Source organism: Pseudophryne corroboree, chromosome 6, assembly GCF_028390025.1.
Source record: "Pseudophryne corroboree isolate aPseCor3 chromosome 6, aPseCor3.hap2, whole genome shotgun sequence".
NCBI lineage: Eukaryota > Metazoa > Chordata > Amphibia > Anura > Myobatrachidae > Pseudophryne > Pseudophryne corroboree.
The window spans coordinates 737,033,181-737,051,023 of record NC_086449.1 but is presented as its reverse complement, the minus strand read 5'-3'; the positions used below and the strand labels follow the sequence as shown (position 1 = coordinate 737,051,023).

Below are 17,843 nucleotides of genomic sequence, written 5' to 3'. Positions count from 1 at the left end.
CTCAGTGATCCTTGTGCTGCACACCGGGCACTACTGCTGGCAGCACGGCATGCAGCTCCCTGGGGGTGGCACAGTGAGTACCACTCTGCACTGGTCTGCAGTGAACTGCAGTGAGGTGAGGCAGAGCCTTTCCTGTCATACTAATGTACAGTATATGCCAGAGTTTTGACTATATAAAGTATATGCAAAATACAAAGAATATATTAGAAATATCTTTGTATTATTCTAATAATACAACTCTGGAATAAAAAGTCTATGGCAGGTGAGGCAGTGCCCTCCTGTCTATCTTTTCTACAGCTCTCTTATCAACACTCACCGAATTTCCAGGAGTTTATACTGCTGCACCTGTGTGTAATGCCCAGATGTATATACTGCTACACCTGTGTATAATGCATTGCCCAGGTGTATATACTGCTGCACCTGTGTGTAATGGCCAGATGTATATACTGCTACACCTGTGTATAATGCATTGCCCAGGTGTATATACTGCTGCACCTGTGTGTAATGGCCAGATGTATATACTGCTACACCTGTGTATAATGCATTGCCCAGGTGTATATACTGCTGCACCTGTGTGTAATGGCCAGATGTATATACTGCTACACCTGTGTATAATGCATTGCCCAGGTGTATATACTGCTGCACCTGTGTGTAATGGTCAGATGTATATACTGCTACACCTGTGTATAATGCATTGCCCAGGTGTATATACTGCTGCACCTGTGTGTAATGCCCAGATGTATATACTGCTACACCTGTGTATAATGCATTGCCCAGGTGTATATACTGCTGCACCTGTGTGTAATGGTCAGATATATATACTGCTACACCTGTGTATAATGCATTGCCCAGGTGTATATACTGCTGCACCTGTGTGTAATGCCCAGATGTATATACTGCTACACCTGTGTATAATGCATTGCCCAGGTGTATATACTGCTGCACCTGTGTGTAATGGCCAGATGTATATACTGCTACACCTGTGTATAATGCATTGCCCAGGTGTATATACTGCTGCACCTGTGTGTAATGGTCAGATGTATATACTGCTACACCTGTGTATAATGCATTGCCCAGGTGTATATACTGCTGCACCTGTGTGTAATGCCCAGATGTATATACTGCTACACCTGTGTATAATGCATTGCCCAGGTGTATATACTGCTGCACCTGTGTGTAATGGTCAGATGTACATACTGCTACACCTGTGTATAATGCATTGCCCAGGTGTATATACTGCTGCACCTGTGTGTAATGGTCAGATGTATATACTGCTACACCTGTGTATAATGCATTGCCCAGGTGTATATACTGCTGCACCTGTGTGTAATGGCCAGATGTATATACTGCTGCACATGTGTATAATGCCCACATGAACATTTTTATCATATTTTGATGGTAAATCTGGCTCTGGTACTAACCAGCGCCTCCTGAGCTATTACCTTACCACACGTCCCTGCTGGCCAGGACACGCGGAATGACCCTAGCTGCCCTGCAGACTAAATAATACAGAGACCTGTCTGCCCGACTCCAACCCTTGGGCTCGGCTGCTGCAATGCTGCAGTGCATTGAATGAACATCATCACCATCAGTGATGAGGAGCCAGTGCGTGGAGCTGCATGGCACAGAAAGATGAAGTAGAAGAACAGAGAAAAAAGAAGATGGAAAAAAAATAGAAAGAAGAACATATAAGTAAGAAAGAAGCTACTGTATTATCTTAAGGTGGGTGCGTAACCGCAGGGTTCATACTTGGAGCATCCAGGCGACATTCAGAGGACACTCTGTCTGGAAGGCACTGCAGCACCGATAATGGCTGATGGGTTCTCTTGCCAGTACCCTGCTATCCAGAAGCAAGGGCTGTGGGGCAGCAATAGTGCCGCCATCAGGGCCCTGCACTCTGTGTGATTGCACCACTTGCACACACCTAGCTACGGCCCTGCTAGGATGCTCTCTGTAATGTAGCACGGGGAATTGGGGGGCATAACTCTCAGTTTTTGGCTTCTTGCTGCCTCCGTTTGCCAATCCCCTCCTCACATCATGCTACTGTCACTGTCACATGTAGCACTTATGCCTCACTATCTCATCATGTATCTCCTGTTATACCCTGTGCTGTTTGGGGACCCTGCTCCTTACAGTATATAACTTTCAGTCTGTGGCATACTGTTGCCTCCATTCCCCTCCTTACATCATGTAACTGTCTCTGTACCATGCAGCCCTGCCCTCACTAACACATCATTCATCTCCTGATATACTCTGTTTTGCTGGTTGAACTTGCGCCTTCCATTATATGACTCTCAAGGGGAATTCAATCAGCCCAGATAATTTTTCAGAAGGAAAAAACTGACATTTATTGCGATTTTGTGCGATTTTTTTGAGTCACTCGCAGCCCCTTTTTTTGGCTGAAAAATGCCCCTCTTTTGGGCAAAAACACATAGGATCCGGGATAAGTTCTCGAAAACAGGGCATTTATCTTGGATTTTTTTTGGGACCTCAGCGGGTCCCGAAAAAAACTCCCTGATCAGTGCCAGCTTTCTTGGCTAATTTGATAGCCCCTAGGGCAGGCTTTTTCAACCAGTGTGCAGTGGCACACTAGTGTGCCGCGACCAGTTGCAAGGTGTGCCGCGGAGCCAGTGCAGCTTCCTGCACCTTCAGAGTGAACTGTTGGCCTGGGCTCTTCTTAGAGGATCATTCATGCTCCGGCTGTGACCTGTGCCTTGATGACGCGGCAGTGTGATATCATGGGTCACGGCCGCCGCGTCTCGCCACCCAGCCAGCCCACCCACCTGCATACACATCTTCCAGATCCTGCCTCCATACACAGCTTTCCTTGCCCACCCACATCCACACCTGCACGACCGCCTGCTGCTCAGTATTCGCAGCACTCCACTATGAACCCCCACCACTGATGGACAGGGGGGAGGAAAGCTGACAGGAAGGGGCTAATATTTGTTATTTTTCAACTGTGGGGAACAATAGGATTTATGTGGGGAGCAATGGGATTGATTTATGTGGGGAGCAATAGGATTTATGTAAGGAGCAACATGATTTATGTGGGGAGCAATGTGATTGTTTTTTTACTGTGAGGGCCAATGTGTGTGTGTTTTTTTTTTTTTTTTTTTCTGTGGAGAACTGATGGTGTGCCTTGGCAATTATAAAATATTGTTTGGTGTCCCGCGCGTAAAAAAAGGTTGAAAATCACTGCCCTTGGGGATCAATATATTTACCACGGCTGATTAAATCCCCCCCTCAGTCAGTTGCTTCCTGATGCCTTCATTCCCCTCCTCACATCATGTCACTGCCCCTGTCACATGTAGCCCTGTCCTCACTGACACATCACTCATCTCCTGCTGCTATCTGACCTCCCTCCTTCCATTATATAACTCTCAGTCTGTGGCTTCCCTCTGCCTCCATTCTTCTCACATCATGTGCTGGTTGGTTCTATATCGGAGGGGCTGAAGGGACCTTGTGACGTATTGAGGAGAGGAGCTACGTCACCAGGGGGAGGAGCTACGGGCGAACAGGGTACCCGAAAAGTACCCTCGCGGGCTCGCTTCGCTCGCCACGCTTTGGGCACGGTGGCTCGCTCCGCTCCGCTTCGCTCACCACCTAATTACTAAAGGTAATAGTTGGTGGCGTGGATAGTAGAGGAACTATCCCGCTGGCCTAGCTCCTCCCCCTTGCATCGTAACTCCTCCCCCTTACGGAAAAGGTCCCTTAGCCCACTTGATTCTAGCATCTACCATCATGCCACTGCTCCTGTCACATGGGTTCAGGTATGAATGGTCAACCATGTTAAGGTCGACATTCATTAGGTTGACCACTATTGGTCGACATGGGCTAATAATCGACAATGAAAATGGTCAACAAGGGACAGGTCGACACATCAAAAGGTCGACATGGATTTTTTAACTGTTGTTTGGTGTAATTTTTTTCGTAACATGACCAGGAACCCCAATTAGTGTACCGCGTCCCCTTGCATTTGCTCGCCAAGCTGCGGGCAAGGTGCCTCGCTCCGCTACCGCTGTGCTCAGCACAGGTTACCATTCCCAATCGTAGTCCATGTGGATGATAAAATATGAAAAAGTTAATAATTTATATAAAAAAAAAGCCATATCGACCTCTTCATCGACCTGCCTCGTGTCAACCATTTTTATCGTCGACCATGTCAATGTCGACCAACAGTGGTAGACCTAATGACTGTCAACCTTAACATGGTCGACCATTCAAACGGCTTTTATTATTGAGATACTAATTGTTCTATTCCTGTCTTCTATAAACTGAGGTCAAACAAAGTCTATCAAAAGTAGACTACAAGTTATAATACTGTCATGACTTCTAGTTTTTGGCAACATATGAATATATGATGTCCTTGTCCTCTCTTTCAGAGAGAATAACATCAAGCGTTTGTGGATGGAGATACGGAGGGACGAGCCTCATCTGCTGCCAAGCTTTGAAGAATTTCTTAGCAGAGTCTTCTCACAGCTTCAAGAAGCAAATGAGGAGAAGAATGAAATGGAATGTGCCCTCAAGAAGTCAGTAAAACATATTATTTATTTAATGTTATCTTAATAATAAAAAGAAGCTTATCTATCTATCTATCTATCTATCTATCTATCTATCTATCTATCTATCTATCTATCTATCTATCTATCTGTTTATTACGCACATCTAATGTCTAATACAGGTTTTATATACAAACGTTTAAAAAGTGGAATCAACTTTTTAGAATTTTAACATAGAAACATAGAATGTGACGGCAGATAAGAACCATTTGGCCCATCTAGTCTGCCCCTTTTTTGTACCATATTTTTACATCAAACTTTATCTGATCTTTATTTCTTTGTAAGGATATCCTTATGTCTATCCCATGCATGTTTACTTTAAATTGCTCTACAGTCTTCCTCTACCGCCTCTGATGGCAGGCTATTCCACTTGTCCACTACCCTTTCTGTGAAGTCATTTTTCCTCAAATTTCCCCTGAACCTCCCCCCCTCCAGTCTCAGTGAATGTCCTCGTGTCCTATTGCTTCTCTTCATTTGAAGAATGTTTCCCTCCTGGACTTTGGTAAAACCCTTGATACTGTATATGTAAGTTTCTATCATGTCCCCCCTTTCCCTTCTCTGCTCCAAACTATACATACTGTATTGAGATTTCTTAGTCTTTCTGGGTATGTTTTATGGTGTAGCCCATGCACCATTTTAGGTGCACTTCTTTGTACAGTATCTAATGTATTAATATCCTTTTGAAGATATGGCCTCCAGAACTGGACACAGTATTCTAGATGAGGCCGCACCAATGACCTACACAGTGGCATTATTACTTCTTTCTCTAACGTCCTAGAGGATGCTGCAGTCCACATTAGTACCATGGGGTATAGACGGGTCCACCAGGAGCCATTGGCACTTTAAGAGTTTAAGAGTTTAAGAGTGTGGGCTGGCTCCTCCCTCTATGCCCCTCCTACCAGACTCAGTTTAGAAATTGTGCCCGGAGGAGCCGGTCACAGCTAGGGGAGTTCTCCTGAGCTTTCCTGGAAAAGTTTAGTTTAGAGTTTTTTTTATTTTACAGGGAGGCTGCTGGCAACATCCTCCCTGCAGCGTGGGACTAAGGGGGGGAGCAGTGTCTGCCCTGCGGGGTCTGAGCCACTGACTCCGCTGACTGGATACTGAGCTCCAGAGGGGCTGATCGGTCTCCGCCACAGGGGAACCGCTCACCCCAGCAGCATGCCACCGACCCCTTACAGAGCTGAAGCAGTGGTGAGTTAGTCACCTACCCCCCTAACAAGCTGGGGGGCCAGTGTGAAGATGGCGGCAACAGGGGTGGGAGCGCGGTATTAACCGCACTCCCGGATGGTACCAGCGGCACACTGTGCGGCGCTGTGAGGGGAGCCCTGGGCCAGCGCTTACCCCTCACACTTGTTCAGCAAGCCTGTCAGGCCCCAGGGATCCCAGCCAGCACAACTCTTCAGACCATATTTGAACTCAGATGAGCGGGAAGACAGCACCGGGAAGGGGGCGGAGCTTCTCAGAGTGGACCTGCAGCGTTCCAGCGCCATTTTCCTGCATGCTGCCCAGCAGAAGGAAGATCCTGATCCCTCCACAGCAGCTCCAGTTACTGTAATGGTACCAGGGGGTTGTAGAAGGGGGGGAGGCTGAGTACTTGACTGTGTGTCCTATTAAGGTACACAAGTCAGAGCTGTAAATGGGTTTTTCTCCTTGCTTTGGGTGCTGGTGTGGGTTGGCTCCAATCTCTGTCTCTCTCTTGCCATTCTTGGGGAGGGAAACTCCGTCTTACCCCATCCTGTGTGCGTGTGGTGTGTTTGGTGGTCATTAGCAGCAATGTCCAGGAATACAGGGTCATATGCTGCTGAGGATCAGAGCCGGTCCTAACCAATATGATGCCCTAGGCAAGATTTTGGCTGGTGCCCCCTAGCACCGCCGCTAGTTCCGCCTCTGACCCTGCACCCCTTTCCCAGCACCATCACCCCCCCCTCCCCCGATAGCAGTCCTTTTTTTTATTTTCCTACCCCATGTAATTTAAATAAGAACAATGTGCACATTCGGCAGCACAGCCCAAAAAGGTATGTGTTTTTGCTGGCAAGGGGCATGGCTACACAATAGTACCCCCAATTCAAATTTATGCCTCACAGTAGTGCAACTTTATTCACAATTTATCATACGATAGTGTCCCTTATTCACATTACATCACACAGTAGTACCAATTTACCTTATATACGTTACTTCTCACAGTAGTGCCCCTCATTCACATAACATCATACTGAATTGCTCCTTATTCACATTACATCACACCATATTGCTCTTTATTCTCATTTCACCACACCATATTGCTCCTTATTCACATTACACCACACCATATTGCTCTTTATTCACATTACACCACACCATATTGCTCTTTATTCACATTAGACCACACAGTAGTGCCCTTTCTATATGTTACGCCACACAGTAGAGCACCTTATACACATAATGCCACACATTGGTAATGCATTTATACACATAATACCACACAGTAATGCCCCTTACACATATGACACACATTAATAATGTCCTTATAAACATAGTGCCCCTTACACATTGTGCCAACCCTTATTAATGTCCTTATACACATAATTTCCCTTACACATATGCCGCACATTGTTAATGCCCTTATACACATAATGACACACATAGTGCCCCTTACACATATGTTACACATTATTAATGCCCTTATACAAATAATGACACATATAGTTCCTGGCGTGAGTCAACTGGCAGCTCTGCTAACGTTGGGTGCCTATTTTTTAGGAAAATGCATCTTATTTGCATTGCTATGTGGCTAGGATGCACAAGAAGCTTCTGCTGATTAAAATGATATGCAGCATGCCTATATATTGTGTGTGACTGTGGCTGTATCTGCATACGAAATGCTGCACACAGAATATAGGCATGCCGCATATCATTTTAATCAGCAGAAGCTGCTTGTGCCCCTAGGCATACCAGATGCCCTAGGCAATTGCCTAGTTTGCCTATGCCTAAGGCCGGCTCTGCTGAGGATTTATCCTCACAGGATGATCCCATTCCATGGTTTAGCACAGATTCCAGCAAGGGAACCAGAGTGGTTTTCCTGTATCAGGACTTGGATTTCTCAGATTTCTGACAGGGTTACCAGTAATGAGTCGGCAACCCAGGTCTTACAGTCCTCTATGGCTGTGTGGCCCTTGACAGGTACCTCAGGTCACCCCGCTATATATCCCCATAAACGTGCACTTGTTATAGGTAACACAAGATGACACGGATACCGATTCTGACACTACAGATGGTGACGGGATGTGTTGCGGGGGTCCGCATCTCTTGCAAGGGGGGTACAATTGTTGATAGAGGCTATTAGGGATGTGTTAAATGTTAACGATACCACACCTGAGCAGGTTTTCTTCACTGAAAACAAGAAAGCCTCGCTAACCTTCCCTGCGTCAAAAGAGCTGAATGCTATATTTGAAAAGACCTGGGTGAATCCTGAAAAGAAGTTTCAGATCCCTAAGAGGTTTCTGGTAGCGTTTCCTTTCCCTGAGGAGGATAGGAAAAAGTGGGAAAACCAGCCGATTGTTGACGCTTCTGTATCTAGACTCTCAAAATAGGTGGTTTTACCGGTACCAGGATCTACCGCCTTAAAGGAGCCGGCGGATAGAAAAATTGATAATACTCTGAAATCAGTGTCAGTGAAGTGGTCGATGGAGGATTTGGATACGATGGATAGGGATGACATTGCATTGTATTTACGCAACATTCATGGTTCTGCAGGTTTCATGGTAGAATCTATGAAAGACCTGGGTTCCATAGCTGTGGGAATTTCTTCCATGCCTATTTCAGCTCGTCGGGGACTGTGGCTCCGCCAGTGGTCGACTGACGCGGAATCCAGAAAATGTGTGGAGTCGCTGCCCTATACAGGTCAAGCTCTCTTTGGGGAAGCCCTGGACGCGTGGACATCTACCGCTACAGCGGGTAAGTCTCCGTATCTTCCCTCAGCAGCTCCTGCTCCAAAGAGGTCCTTCTCCTCAGCTTCGCAGCAGTCCTTTCGGCCCAACAAGTCCAGAAAGGCCAAATCATCCGGTACCTTCTTCAGGGGTGGTAAGGTTAAATCCGAGAAACCTGCCGCTGCGGGTTCCCAAGAATAAAAGCCTGCTTCAGGTACCCCTAAGTCCTCCTCATGACAGTGGACGGGACGGCCCAGTGGTGGGGCCCGTGGGAGCGAGACTCGGACAATTCAGTCATGTCTGGGTCTCCTCCGGCCTGTATCCCTGGATGGTGGCTATTGTCTCTCAGGGATACAGGCTGAAATTTCAAAGTCTCCCTCCTCATCGTTTTTTCAACTCTGTTGGAGGACAGCACAGTGCTACAAAAGGCTGTTCAAACTAGAGATGAGCGGGTTCGGTTCCTCGGAATCCGAACCCGCCCGAACGTCATTTTTTTTTACACGGGGCCGAGCGACTCGGATCTTCCCGCCTTGCTCGGTTAACCCGAGCGCGCCCGAACGTCATCATCCCGCTGTCGGATTCTCGCGAGGCTCGGATTCTATCGCGAGACTCGGATTCTATATAAGGAGCCGCGCGTCGCCGCCATTTTCACACGTGCATTGAGATTCATAGGGAGAGGACGTGGCTGGCGTCCTCTCCGTTTATAGAGAAGAGAGTGAGACTAGAGTAGAGAGAGACACAGTAGTAATTTTGGGGAGCATTAGGAGGAGTACTACTACTTGCTGAAGTGATAGATAGATAGATAGTGTGACTGTATAATGTATATCTGACTTGTGGGGGAGACACTGACAGTGGGGAGCAGTTAGAGTCTGAGAGCAGGACTCAGGAGTACATATAACGTACAGTGCACACTTTTGCTGCCAGAGTGCCACACTGCCATTGTGACCACACTGACCACCAGTATAATATATATTGTGATTGTCTGCTTAGGAGTACTACTTGCAAGTTGCTGATAGTGTGACCAGTGACCTGACCACCAGTTTAATAATCACCACCAGTTTAATATATATATATATATATATATATAATTGTATATAATATATATATATAATATTGTATACCACCTACCCGTTTTTTTTTTTCTTTCTTCTTCTTTATACATACTACTATAGTAGCTTACTGTAGCAGTCTGCGGTGCTGCTGAGCTGACAGTGTCCAGCAGGTCCGTCATCAGTCATTACATAATAAATATATATACCTGTCCGGCTGCTGTACTAGTGATATTATATATATATATATATATTGATTTCATCTCATTATCATCCAGTCTATATTAGCAGTAGAGATGAGCGGGTTCGGTTTCTCTGAATCCGAACCCGCCAGAACTTCATGTTTTTTTTCACGGGTCCGAGCGACTCGGATCTTCCCGCCTTGCTCGGTTAACCCGAGCGCGCCCGAACGTCATCATGACGCTGTCGGATTCTCGCGAGGCTCGGATTCTATCGCGAGACTCGGATTCTATATAAGGAGCCGCGCGTCGCCGCCATTTTCACACGTGCATTGAGATTGATAGGGAGAGGACGTGGCTGGCGTCCTCTCCGTTTAGAATAGATTAGAGAGACACTTGATTTACTAATTTTGGGGAGCATTAGGAGTACTCAGTACAGTGCAGAGTTTTGCTGATAGTGACCAGTGACCACCAGTTTTATTTATAATCCGTTCTCTGCCTGAAAAAAGCGATACACAGCACACAGTGACTCAGTCACATACCATATCTGTGTGCACTGCTCAGGCTCAGGCCAGTGTGCTGCATCATCTATTATCTATATATAATATTATATATATCTGTCTGACTGCTCAGCTCACACAGCTTATAATTGTGGGGGAGACTGGGGAGCACTACTGCAGTGCCAGTTATAGGTTATAGCAGGAGCCAGGAGTACATAATATATTATATAGTGAGTGACCACCAGACACACAGTGCAGTTTATTTAATATATCCGTTCTCTGCCTGAAAAAAGCGATACACACAGTGACTCAGTCAGTCACATACCATATCTGTGTGCACTGCTCAGGCTCAGGCCAGTGTGCTGCATCATCTATATATATTATATATCTGTCTGACTGCTCAGCTCACACAGCTTATAATTGTGGGGGAGACTGGGGAGCACTACTGCAGTGCCAGTTATAGGTTATAGCAGGAGCCAGGAGTACATAATATTATATTAAAATTAAACAGTGCACACTTTTGCTGCAGGAGTGCCACTGCCAGTGTGACTAGTGACCAGTGACCTGACCACCAGTATATATAATATTAGTAGTATACTATCTCTTTATCAACCAGTCTATATTAGCAGCAGACACAGTACAGTGCGGTAGTTCACGGCTGTGGCTACCTCTGTGTCGGCACTCGGCAGCCCGTCCATAATTGTATATACCACCTAACCGTGGTTTTTTTTTCTTTCTTTATACATACATACTAGTTACGAGTATACTATCTCTTTATCAACCAGTCTATATATTAGCAGCAGACACAGTACAGTGCGGTAGTTCACGGCTGTGGCTACCTCTGTGTCGGCACTCGGCAGCCCGTCCATAATTGTATATACCACCTAACCGTGGTTTTTTTTTCTTTCTTTATACATACATACTAGTTACGAGTATACTATCTCTTTATCAACCAGTCTATATATTAGCAGCAGACACAGTACAGTGCGGTAGTTCACGGCTGTGGCTACCTCTGTGTCGGCACTCGGCAGCCCGTCCATAATTGTATATACCACCTAACCGTGGTTTTTTTTTCTTTCTTTATACATACATACTAGTTACGAGTATACTATCTCTTTATCAACCAGTCTATATATTAGCAGCAGACACAGTACAGTGCGGTAGTTCACGGCTGTGGCTACCTCTGTGTCGGCACTCGGCAGCCCGTCCATAATTGTATATACCACCTAACCGTGGTTTTTTTTTCTTTCTTTATACATACATACTAGTTACGAGTATACTATCTCTTTATCAACCAGTCTATATATTAGCAGCAGACACAGTACAGTGCGGTAGTTCACGGCTGTGGCTACCTCTGTGTCGGCACTCGGCAGCCCGTCCATAATTGTATATACCACCTAACCGTGGTTTTTTTTTCTTTCTTTATACATACATACTAGTTACGAGTATACTATCTCTTTATCAACCAGTCTATATTAGCAGCAGACACAGTACAGTGCGGTAGTTCACGGCTGTGGCTACCTCTGTGTCGGCACTCGGCAGCCCGTCCATAATTGTATATACCACCTAACCGTGGTTTTTTTTTCTTTCTTTATACATACATACTAGTTACGAGTATACTATCTCTTTATCAACCAGTCTATATATTAGCAGCAGACACAGTACAGTGCGGTAGTTCACGGCTGTGGCTACCTCTGTGTCGGCACTCGGCAGCCCGTCCATAATTGTATATACCACCTAACCGTGGTTTTTTTTTCTTTCTTTATACATACATACTAGTTACGAGTATACTATCTCTTTATCAACCAGTCTATATATTAGCAGCAGACACAGTACAGTGCGGTAGTTCACGGCTGTGGCTACCTCTGTGTCGGCACTCGGCAGCCCGTCCATAATTGTATATACCACCTAACCGTGGTTTTTTTTTCTTTCTTTATACATACATACTAGTTACGAGTATACTATCTCTTTATCAACCAGTCTATATATTAGCAGCAGACACAGTACAGTGCGGTAGTTCACGGCTGTGGCTACCTCTGTGTTGGCACTCGGCAGCCCGTCCATAATTGTATATACCACCTAACCGTGGTTTTTTTTTCTTTCTTTATACATACATACTAGTTACGAGTATACTATCTCTTTATCAACCAGTCTATATTAGCAGCAGACACAGTACAGTGCGGTAGTTCACGGCTATGGCTACCTCTGTGTCGGCACTCGGCAGCCCGTCCATAATTGTATATACCACCTAACCGTGGTTTTTTTTTCTTTCTTTATACATACATACTAGTTACGAGTATACTATCTCTTTATCAACCAGTCTATATATTAGCAGCAGACACAGTACAGTGCGGTAGTTCACGGCTGTGGCTACCTCTGTGTCGGCACTCGGCAGCCCGTCCATAATTGTATATACCACCTAACCGTGGTTTTTTATTCTTTCTTTATAGTCATACTAGTTACGAGTATACTATCTCTTTATCAACCAGTCTATATTAGCAGCAGACACAGTACAGTGCGGTAGTTCACGGCTGTGGCTACCTCTGTGTCGGCACTCGGCAGCCCGTCCATAATTGTATATACCACCTAACCGTGGTTTTTTTTTCTTTCTTTATACATACATACTAGTTACGAGTATACTATCTCTTTATCAACCAGTCTATATATTAGCAGCAGACACAGTACAGTGCGGTAGTTCACGGCTGTTTGGGGAGGGTTTTTTGGAAGGGACATCCTGCGTGACACTGCAGTGCCACTCCTAGATGGGCCCGGTGTTTGTGTCGGCCACTAGGGTCGCTTATCTTACTCACACAGCTACCTCATTGCGCCTCTTTTTTTCTTTGCGTCATGTGCTGTTTGGGGAGGGTTTTTTGGAAGGGACATCCTGCGTGACACTGCAGTGCCACTCCTAGATGGGCCCGGTGTTTGTGTCGGCCACTAGGGTCGCTAATCTTACTCACACAGCTACCTCATTGCGCCTCTTTTTTTCTTTGCGTCATGTGCTGTTTGGGGAGGGTTTTTTGGAAGGGACATCCTGCGTGACACTGCAGTGCCACTCCTAGATGGGCCCGGTGTTTGTGTCGGCCACTAGGGTCGCTTATCTTACTCACACAGCGACCTCGGTGCAAATTTTAGGACTAAAAATAATATTGTGAGGTGTGAGGTATTCAGAATAGACTGAAAATGAGTGTAAATTATGGTTTTTGAGGTTAATAATACTTTGGGATCAAAATGACCCCCAAATTCTATGATTTAAGCTGTTTTTTAGTGTTTTTTGAAAAAAACACCCGAATCCAAAACACACCCGAATCCGACAAAAAAAATTCGGTGAGGTTTTGCCAAAACGCGTTCGAACCCAAAACACGGCCGCGGAACCGAACCCAAAACCAAAACACAAAACCCGAAAAATTTCAGGCGCTCATCTCTAATTAGCAGCAGACACAGTACGGTAGTCCACGGCTGTAGCTACCTCTGTGTCGGCAGTCGCTCGTCCATCCATAATTGTATACCACCTACCCGTGTTTTTTTTTTCTTTCTTCTTTATACATACTACTATAGTAGCTTACTGTAGCAGTCTGCGGTGCTGCTGAGCTGACAGTGTCCAGCAGGTCCGTCATCAGTCATTACATAATAAATATATCTACCTGTCCGGCTGCAGTACTAGTGTGATATTATATATATATATATTGATTTCATCTCATTATCATCCAGTCTATATTAGCAGCAGACACAGTACGGTAGTCCACGGCTGTAGCTACCTCTGTGTCGGCAGTCGCTCGTCCATCCATAATTGTATACCACCTACCCGTGTTTTTTTTTTTCTTTCTTCTTTATACATACTACTATAGTAGCTTACTGTAGCAGTCTGCGGTGCTGCTGAGCTGACAGTGTCCAGCAGGTCCGTCATCAGTCATTACATAATAAATATATCTACCTGTCCGGCTGCAGTACTAGTGTGATATTATATATATATATATATTGATTTCATCTCATTATCATCCAGTCTATATTAGCAGCAGACACAGTACGGTAGTCCACGGCTGTAGCTACCTCTGTGTCGGCAGTCGCTCGTCCATCCATAAGTATACTAGTATCCATCCATCTCCATTGTTTGCCTGAGGTGCCTTTTAGTTGTGCCTATTAAAATATGGAGAACAAAAATGTTGAGGTTCCAAAATTAGGGAAAGATCAAGATCCACTTCCACCTCGTGCTGAAGCTGCTGCCACTAGTCATGGCCGAGACGATGAAATGCCAGCAACGTCGTCTGCCAAGGCCAATGCCCAATGTCATAGTACAGAGCATGTAAAATCCAAAACACCAAATATCAGTAAAAAAAGGACTCCAAAATCTAAAATAAAATTGTCGGAGGAGAAGCGTAAACTTGCCAATATGCCATTTGCCACACGGAGTGGCAAGGAACGGCTGAGGCCCTGGCCTATGTTCATGGCTAGTGGTTCAGCTTCACATGAGGATGGAAGCACTCAGCCTCTCGCTAGAAAAATGAAAAGACTCAAGCTGGCAAAAGCACCGCAAAGAACTGTGCGTTCTTCGAAATCCCAAATCCACAAGGAGAGTCCAATTGTGTCGGTTGCGATGCCTGACCTTCCCAACACTGGACGTGAAGAGCATGCGCCTTCCACCATTTGCACGCCCCCTGCAAGTGCTGGAAGGAGCACCCGCAGTCCAGTTCCTGATAGTCAGATTGAAGATGTCAGTGTTGAAGTACACCAGGATGAGGAGGATATGGGTGTTGCTGGCGCTGGGGAGGAAATTGACAAGGAGGATTCTGATGGTGAGGTGGTTTGTTTAAGTCAGGCACCCGGGGAGACACCTGTTGTCCGTGGGAGGAATATGGCCGTTGACATGCCTGGTGAAAATACCAAAAAAATCAGCTCTTCGGTGTGGAAGTATTTCAACAGAAATGCGGACAACATTTGTCAAGCCGTGTGTTGCCTTTGTCAAGCTGTAATAAGTAGGGGTAAGGACGTTAACCACCTCGGAACATCCTCCCTTATACGTCACCTGCAGCGCATTCATAATAAGTCAGTAACAAGTTCAAAAACTTTGGGCGACAGCGGAAGCAGTCCACTGACCAGTAAATCCCTTCCTCTTGTAACCAAGCTCACGCAAACCACCCCACCAACTCCCTCAGTGTCAATTTCCTCCTTCCCCAGGAATGCCAATAGTCCTGCAGGCCATGTCACTGGCAATTCTGACGATTCCTCTCCTGCCTGGGATTCCTCCGATGCATCCTTGCGTGTAACGCCTACTGCTGCTGGCGCTGCTGTTGTTGCTGCTGGGAGTCGATGGTCATCCCAGAGGGGAAATCGTAAGACCACTTTTACTACTTCCACCAAGCAATTGACTGTCCAACAGTCCTTTGCGAGGAAGATGAAATATCACAGCAGTCATCCTGCTGCAAAGCGGATAACTGAGGCCTTGGCATCCTGGGTGGTGAGAAACGTGGTTCCGGTATCCATCATTACTGCAGAGCCAACTAGAGACTTGTTGGAGGTACTGTGTCCCCGGTACCAAATACCATCTAGGTTCCATTTCTCTAGGCAGGCGATACCGAAAATGTACACAGACCTCAGAAAAAGAGTCACCAGTGTCCTAAAAAATGCAGCTGTACCCAATGTCCACTTAACCACGGACATGTGGACAAGTGGAGCAGGGCAGGGTCAGGACTATATGACTGTGACAGCCCACTGGGTAGATGTATGGACTCCCGCCGCAAGAACAGCAGCGGCGGCACCAGTAGCAGCATCTCGCAAACGCCAACTCTTTCCTAGGCAGGCTACGCTTTGTATCACCGGTTTCCAGAATACGCACACAGCTGAAAACCTCTTACGGCAACTGAGGAAGATCATCGCGGAATGGCTTACCCCAATTGGACTCTCCTGTGGATTTGTGGCATCGGACAACGCCAGCAATATTGTGTGTGCATTAAATCTGGGCAAATTCCAGCACGTCCCATGTTTTGCACATACCTTGAATTTGGTGGTGCAGAATTTTTAAAAAAACGACAGGGGCGTGCAAGAGATGCTGTCGGTGGCCAGAAGAATTGCGGGACACTTTCGGCGTACAGGCACCACGTACAGAAGACTGGAGCAACACCAAAAACGCCTGAACCTGCCCTGCCATCATCTGAAGCAAGAAGTAGTAACGAGGTGGAATTCAACCCTATATATGCTTCTAAGGTTGGAGGAGCAGCAAAAGGCCATTCAAGCCTATACAATTCAGCACGATATAGGAGGTGGAATGCACCTGTCTCAAGCGCAGTGGAGAATGATTTCAACGTTGTGCAAGGTTCTGCTGCCCTTTGAACTTGCCACACGTGAAGTCAGTTCAGACACTGCCAGCCTGAGTCAGGTCATTCCCCTCATCAGGCTTTTGCAGAAGAAGCTGGAGACATTGAAGGAGGAGCTAACACGGAGCGATTCCGCTAGGCATGTGGGACTTGTGGATGGAGCCCTTAATTCGCTTAACAAGGATTCACGGGTGGTCAATCTGTTGAAATCAGAGCACTACATTTTGGCCACCGTGCTCGATCCTAGATTTAAAACCTACCTTGGATCTCTCTTTCCGGCAGACACAAGTCTGCTGGGGTTCAAAGACCTGCTGGTGAGAAAATTGTCAAGTCAAGCGGAACGCGACCTGTCAACATCTCCTCCTTCACATTCTCCCGCAACTGGGGGTGCGAGGAAAAGGCTCAGAATTCCGAGCCCACCCGCTGGCGGTGATGCAGGGCAGTCTGGAGCGACTGCTGATGCTGACATCTGGTCCGGACTGAAGGACCTGTCAACGATTACGGACATGTCGTCTACTGTCACTGCATATGATTCTCTCCCCATTGAAAGAATGGTGGAGGATTATATGAGTGACCGCATCCAAGTAGGCACGTCACACAGTCCGTACTTATACTGGCAGGAAAAAGAGGCAATTTGGAGGCCCTTGCACAAACTGGCTTTATTCTACCTAAGTTGCCCTCCCACAAGTGTGTACTCTGAAAGAGTGTTTAGTGCCGCCGCTCACCTTGTCAGCAATCGGCGTACGAGGTTACTTCCAGAAAATGTGGAGAAGATGATGTTCATTAAAATGAATTATAATCAATTCCTCCGTGGAGACATTGACCAGCAGCAATTGCCTCCACAAAGTACACAGGGAGCTGAGATGGTGGATTCCAGTGGGGACGAATTGATAATCTGTGAGGAGGGGGATGTACACGGTGATATATCGGAGGATGATGATGAGGTGGACATCTTGCCTCTGTAGAGCCAGTTTGTGCAAGGAGAGATTAATTGCTTCTTTTTTGGTGGGGGTCCAAACCAACCCGTCATTTCAGTCACAGTCGTGTGGCAGACCCTGTCACTGAAATGATGGGTTGGTTAAAGTGTGCATGTCCTGTTTATACAACATAAGGGTGGGTGGGAGGGCCCAAGGACAATTCCATCTTGCACCTCTTTTTTCTTTAATTTTTCTTTGCGTCATGTGCTGTTTGGGGAGTGTTTTTTGGAAGGGCCATCCTGCGTGACACTGCAGTGCCACTCCTAGATGGGCCAGGTGTTTGTGTTGGCCACTTGGGTCGCTTATCTTACTCACACAGCTACCTCATTGCGCCTCTTTTTTTCTTTGCGTCATGTGCTG

The 17,843-nt window shown here is 46.2% G+C and overlaps 1 protein-coding gene across 1 annotated transcript in view; it reads left to right on the top strand.

The window, feature by feature from the left end:
* The window catches only part of CRACR2A (calcium release activated channel regulator 2A), a 416,510-nt gene that overhangs the window by 168,359 nt on the left and 230,308 nt on the right, over positions 1 to 17,843 (top strand). Inside the window, exon 5 of the mRNA XM_063928465.1 lies at positions 4,386 to 4,532. Within this exon, the coding sequence (XP_063784535.1) occupies positions 4,386 to 4,532 (147 nt within the window). The remainder of the gene's footprint in view (positions 1 to 4,385; positions 4,533 to 17,843) is intronic.